The sequence below is a fragment of the Myotis davidii genome, unplaced genomic scaffold, assembly GCF_000327345.1.
Source record: "Myotis davidii unplaced genomic scaffold, ASM32734v1 scaffold1446, whole genome shotgun sequence".
NCBI classification, from domain to species: Eukaryota; Metazoa; Chordata; class Mammalia; order Chiroptera; family Vespertilionidae; genus Myotis; species Myotis davidii.
In genome coordinates, this window is record NW_006296803.1 from 440,039 (window position 1) to 446,651 (window position 6,613).

At 45.2% G+C, this 6,613-nt stretch overlaps 1 protein-coding gene across 1 annotated transcript in view; it reads left to right on the forward strand.

Moving 5' to 3' along the window:
- Positions 1-4,399, forward strand: part of ADAMTS2 (ADAM metallopeptidase with thrombospondin type 1 motif 2) — a 204,994-nt gene extending 200,595 nt beyond the window's left edge. The window contains exon 21 of the mRNA XM_015569666.1: positions 833-4,399. Coding sequence (XP_015425152.1) covers positions 833-1,284 — 452 coding nt within the window. The 3' untranslated portion in view covers positions 1,285-4,399. The remainder of the gene's footprint in view (positions 1-832) is intronic.
- Positions 4,400-6,613: the final 2,214 nt, after the last annotated feature.

A 6,613-nucleotide genomic window follows, 5' to 3' on the forward strand; every position in this document is an offset into this window, starting at 1 on the left:
GCAGCCGCATGGGGAAAGAGCGACAATGTGGCCTCCAAGGAAAGAGTCAGGCTCCCCATGCAAGCTGGACTATGGATGACCAGTGTACTGGCAGGAAGGACAGGGAAGAATGTACTGGGCAGAAGGATTTGCGTGTGTGAAGGCATCAAGTTATGGAGCCATTTGCTTGAGAAATGGCTAGAAGCGCAGTGTAGCAAAGCAATGGGGTGGATGGAGCAGGACACGAAGCTCTCAGATAAATTAAAGCAAATGGAAGAAAACACACATTTTAAATTTCCCTTTAGGCACTTTTCAGAAACAATGATCATCTGGGGAGTTTGGTGAGGATTGGAACAAATGTGAGGAGTGTGGTAAGGCCACAGCCAAGGCTCTGGGTTTGCTCTATCAGGTTTTAGGAATTGGTTCTTTTGGGTTTAATTTTGTTATAGTTACTGATTATAGATTATTGTAGAGTCAACCATAACCACAGCGATGTCACATGTAAAAATCTGGTGAAGTCCCACTCTTTAAAATGAGTTGGAATCACTCCACCCGCCCCCCAAGAACAGGCAGGTCTCATTTTTGTCTCAAACTTTAAGGGATAGTGAAAAATCTAGACTCAGCTGGGGCCTGCTTGGAGGAGGGGACCATTGCTCACAGCATGTGTGGCTGCACTCCAGGGCAGGTCAGGCACTCCTCTGACATGGAAACCACATAGACTTTCCGTGTGAGCTCTCTTGCCTGTGCACTGTCTCTGGGCTCTTTCAAATGTCTCCTGCAGCAAGCTGCTCCCTATAGGAACACACTTCCCTTATCTTGTCCTTCGGTTATTTGTCCCACTTTTCTCTTTCAGAGGGCCGCTGCCAAGGCGACAAGTCAATGTTCTGTAGGATGGAAGTTCTGTCTCGTTATTGCTCCATCCCAGGCTACAACAAGCTGTGCTGCAAGTCCTGTAACCTGCATGACAACCTCGCTGATGTGGATGACAGGGCAAGGCCACCGCCTGGGAAGCATAATGACATTGAGGAGCTCATGCCCACCCTCCCAGTCCCCACTCTAGTCATGGAGGTGCAGCCTGCGCCAGGCATGCCCTTGGAGGTGCCTCTCAATGCCTCCAGCACCAATGCCACTAAGGATCACCCAGAAACCAATGCTGTTGACGTGCCCTACAAAATCAATGGTCTAAACAATGAAGTCCAGCCACCCAACCTAATCCCTCGACGGCCAAGCCCGTACGAGAAGACCAGAAACCAAAGGATCCAAGAGCTCATTGATGAAATGAGGAAGAAAGAGGTCCTCGGATAGTTCTAATAAAATGGAAAGGTAGCATCAATAGCATTTTTTTTCTTGCTTGTAGAGATATTCCATGGGATGGCAAATCCTGTGTCATGGTGATTAAGTCACAATTCCTGAGTCCCAAAAGTTTTGAGGTAACAGAGGGAGAATCACATAAAAATAGATATGTGTGTATTATATATATGGTTGTGAACACGTGACAACAAGGAGAGCACATGGGTGTCCCAGCCCCAGAATGTTCCAAATCTTGAACTGTGGGACTGGGGTAGAGAGGAATGTGGAGCCTACAGCCTTTGTCAGTGAGGGAGGATAACTTGGAGAAAGAAGACATTTGCCTCAAGTTTCTGAGCAGTAACCAGTAGTGACAACCCTTCTAGAAACACAAGACATGTCCTTCTAATCCCCAGGCCTAGACACGAGCCCCATGGGGACTCTTAGGAAACAATGATTTATTCACTAACTCCCCAGTTACTAAGATGAGCACATTGAGATTGAGGCTGTGGACTCTAGTGCCTTCAATGCCAGGCAGGTGGTGAGGATGGGTGTGGTGGCAGCTGGGGACCAGGACCAACCTGAGAGCTGCTGAGTGTCTAGCATTACTGCCTCTGTGAGAACTGGCCTGCTGCCAGATAGCATGCTTTTTCACTAGAAGTCTAGATTTCATGTGAAAATTCTGTCTTTAAAGATCAGCTCAAAATACTCTGAGGAGGCTGGGAGTCTGTCAGGGTGTAGGGCCGCCAGGCTGCAGCCTCTGGTCTCAGACATGGCCTGACATAGCCTGGCCAATTAAGGACTTAGGGGAAGCCATCTGACCCACTTGGTGCTCACCAGCTGTGCTATCTCAGCTATGTCTGAGCTGTGACGCTGCCCATTTCTTCCTGGGAAAGTCCCGGGGATCCTTTAACTCTGGCTTGAGGATTAATCTAAAAAGGGGGTCACATTTTCTGCGAGATAAGAAGCCAGTGGGGTGCACTCCCGGGTCTCTCTCTTCTCTATGAACCCTGGCCTTGCTTATCCCATCTGGCCACCCTGGCCTCGGCCCTGCAGCTTCCCAGAGGGGCTCTCCCCTTCCACAAGTGCATGGGAAGGCTGATAGGCATGCGTTGTGTTGGGAAGTCCAGTGAGTGGTCAAGGCTGTCTCTCTCCCAGAGGGGTGGGAGTGCCTGAGGGACCTACGATGGACTTTTTAGTCTTGGGTATGCTTCTGAACACCAGTCTTGTTTGTGGGGGATAGGCCTGCCCTATTGGAGCCTTCCAGCCCCCACCAGCACTGCCCCCACTTTCATCCCTTAGAAGTTTCAATAGGGAACTGCCAGATCTGTCCTCTGATGGGAGGCATTGGGTGGGAGATGGGGAAAGCCCGCTGTATATTTTGCTCTTTCCAAACAGTAGCAGTTTCTATTTCAGCAGAATGGTGCTTTGTGAGCAAGATGTGAATGAGCGAGAAATAAGAAGGGAGTGGGTGGGGATGGATGGGACAACAATGGCTAATTTTTACCTCTCCCTGAATAGATACTAACATGCAGCTTAAATTTCCCAAAATTATAAGACCTGGGGGACACATTAGCTCCTTAGCTGGGCCTCCCTTAACACATAATTCTTAGGCTTTTCATACCCACAAGAGTTCTAGAGCCTTTTTATTCCTGCCAGTCAGATCTTAGAGAACTCTTTTTTTATTAAGTCCCCATTATATGGACAAAAATGCTGAGGCTCAAGAAAGCACCATGACAGCAACTTTATAGTGAGTTTTGAGGTGCTAAATCTGTGTGTGTGAATCTGTGCATGTGTGTGAGTGTGCCTGTGTGGGTAGCCTAAGGGACAAAGAAAGGGTGTAGGACATAGTTAGAACGGTATCTGGGATGATGCTTAACTGTCCAACTGGGTGATGACCAGCCTTTCCGTCCCCTGGCATAGCTGCCCTCTCTTTCTGCCACCATGCCCCACACATGCTCAGACACTGTGCAATGTCTAAAGGAGTTTGCTGACTCCTAAGAACTAAACTGGAGAAAACGTTTTGAACATCTCTCATAGTATCAGTTCTTCTTTAGTTAAGGTGTGGTATACAGTACTTTCACAATCCTGTAATTATAATTAGGAAATGTGTCCCTATGCTTTCTCTCATGGCAGCTGGTATTAGTCACGGCCTGAAAGACTGGGCAGTTCTTGTTTGGGTCTGTCTTGGAATGATGTAAAGAAAGTTTGGGGTGATTAACCCTGTCCAGAGAGTATTACTCAGTTTACCCAGCCTGGGGCCTCAGAATCAGAATGGTCCATTCCCAGATCCTGGCAAAATGGGACTACATATCTTGGAGCTGGAAGTCTTTGGAGAGCCCCTAGCTGGGACATTGCCATGGGTACCTATCTTTGGCTAGCAGGAGAGAGATGTGCTCTGGAAGCTGTATGCCAGCAAGGCCATGTCCTAACATGCCATACTCAGTGCCTTGGACCATATATCCAGAGTTCTCCAGAAGTAAGCAGTCCTCAGAGGTCTCTCCCCAAGGAATGCAGTCCATGCAGCTCTGAAAAACTGAAAATCACTGAGCGTGGGACAGTTGGAGAGCAGGCTTAGCAACAGTGCTGAGCTTCCAGAGCCAGTGTCCGGCCGGCCAGCCGGCCAGCCGGCCAGCCCTGTGTTCAAAGCTCCTGCCTCGTGGGGAAGGCCACACAGCTATTCTAGCTGAGTTTCATAACACCATGTGTGATTCAGATGTTCTCTGTCCACAATTCTAAAAAAGCCAGCTGAGGGACTCGAAGATCACTTTATGTTCACAGGGAGACTTGTGCTAGCATTTTGGGACCTGGCTCTCTGATATATTGCTTTTGGAAAACCCATGGAATTTCACATATAAGCATTTCATTTGTATTTTAAGTTTTGTTTTTTGTTTTTGTTTTTTTGCTTGTTTCTTTGTTTGGAGTGTATAAATGGTGCTCAATAGTAAAGTCTATCAGGTGACTGTGTACTCCTGTGTGACAGGCAGCCAGCACAAAAAAATCATCACGGTGCTGAACTCCAATCACATTTTATCTTACTGATCACAGCAAACAATACATCTGTTTTCTGTATAGTAAAATTTGGTTCTTTGATTTTATAACTTATTAAAGTCAAAACGTCTGTGTTTTTGCACATCATGTTTGTGTTGTTTCTTACCTTGATGACACTTGTCCCCATTCCCAGCTTGGACTTGAGCAGATGGAAGGATGTGCTGCCCTCAAAAAGCCAAGAGGTGAGGAGGGGACCAGTGAAGGGTGAGAGGCAGCCAGAGGGACCCATCCCTCTCCCAGCTGTGCATGGAGTCAGCTTTCCAGGTGACTTGAGTAAGCCCACAGCTCCCAAGGAAACCTTTAGTTCAGAGAGAAGATGAAGACTCTCCAGACACTTCCTCCTCCCCAATTATATCGCCTTCTCTGCTATAGTTAGGGCTTCCTGGAAAAATACTAGATGTTGTGTTAAACTTGAATTTCAGAGAATAACAAATAATGTTTAGTATATGTTCCATTTTTATACTAAAATTTTTTGTTGTTTCTCTGAAATTCAAATTTAACTGAGAATCCTGTATTTTAATTTGGTAACCTTACCTATAAATGACAAGTCCATTCGCTCTGGCCCTCTTTGATACAGGTGTTGGGGAGAAGGAAGGCTGAAGGGTGCAAAATTCCCCATCCAAGGAGGAGGCCAACGACATGTACCAAGAAATCATACTAGTTTGGACGGGGGCTGCAGGTGGCTTTGGGATGCACAAGATTTCTCACCTTGTTCATTGTAATTTGTTTGGACTCTGTTTTCATAGTACAGTTGTCCTTTACACCAGGGAGCAGGAAGTGTGTGTGTGTGTGTGTGGTGTGTGTGTGTGTGTGTGTGTGTGTGTGTGTATTCGGAGTAGGGGAGGAAGGTCAGTTGAGTAAGCAGAAGTGGCTGAGATGAAATGTTTGCAAAGGTTATTCATAACCAGATAGCTCAGAGAGGTTCTTTTAGAAAACAGGTCTAGGCTACACAGGAAGTGGTAAGGAAAACCCAATCTGTGCTTTCTGAAGATGTGGACAGATGATTAAGAGGAGCTAAATTATTTGATTGCAGAGGTTCTGGCCACCAACCCCTCCTCTGTGCACTGTGTAAATCCCTGACTCACAGGTACAGAGCAGCTAAGCCACGGTCATACCCTGCCTTAGAGGCCACGTGGCCAGTAACTTACCCTCTATACCTCATGGTTCTACAGAGTTGTTTCTTCAGTCTTGTGGTATTACTCATAATCCATACTCCCATGATTTTATATCCAAATATTTGTATGCACACCCCAAATTATACATGTCCTAGACCAGCGGTTCTCAACCTGTGGGTCACGACCCCTCTGGGGGTCAAACGACCCTTTCACAAGGGTCGCCTAAGACCATAGGAAAACACATATATATAATTACATATGGTATTTGTGATTAATCACTATGCTTTAGGGGTATTTGTGATTAATCACTATGCTTTACTTCTGTTCAATTTGTAACAATGAAACTGGGGGTCACCACAACATGAGGGTCGCGGCATTAGGAAGATTGAGAACCACTGTCCTAGACGGTCTTTACTTACCTCCTCAACTCTCCTATGTGTAAGCTTTCACATCCATTCATGACCAAGTAGAGACTATACAGGCAGGGTCCAGGAAGTGCTGGCCTGTCAGAGTGAGACTTCCACACTGTGCCATGTGGGGGCTGCCCCAAGACAGTCCAACCTCAATTACACATAAAAATATCCCAAGACAGGGTGTGACTGCCCCACAGTGCATGAAAGTTACCAATGCTTTAGTTCAACTAACATTCTTCTAGTATCTTTAAATGAACACTTAGATCGCTGATTTTCAACCTTTCTTTTTAATTCTATGCATTTATAGCTATAAATTTCCCTGTAAGCAATGCTTAAGCTGTACCCCTAAAATTTTGATATCTCATACATTTATTACCATTCCATTCCAAATATTTTATTACTTTTGTTGTGACTTCCTTTTAGGCCTAGTGTTATTTTAAAGCATGTTGCTTACTTTCCAAACATTGGGAAATTGTCTAGTTATGGAATATTACAAATTTCTAGCTTATTTTCTTGTGGTCAGAAAACATTTTCTGAAAGGTTTCTACCCTTTGAAATTTGTTGAAGCTGGCTTTATGTCCCAGGATATGGTCAATTGTTGTAACTATTGTACTTTGTTCAAAAAGAATGTGTAATTGACAATTGTTGGATATAGTATCTTACATATGTCCATTATGTCAAATTTGTTATATTTTTATTCATATCTTTTATATCTTGATTTTGTTGTCTTCTTGGTCTATGAATTTGATAGAAAGTAGTTTTGTGTTT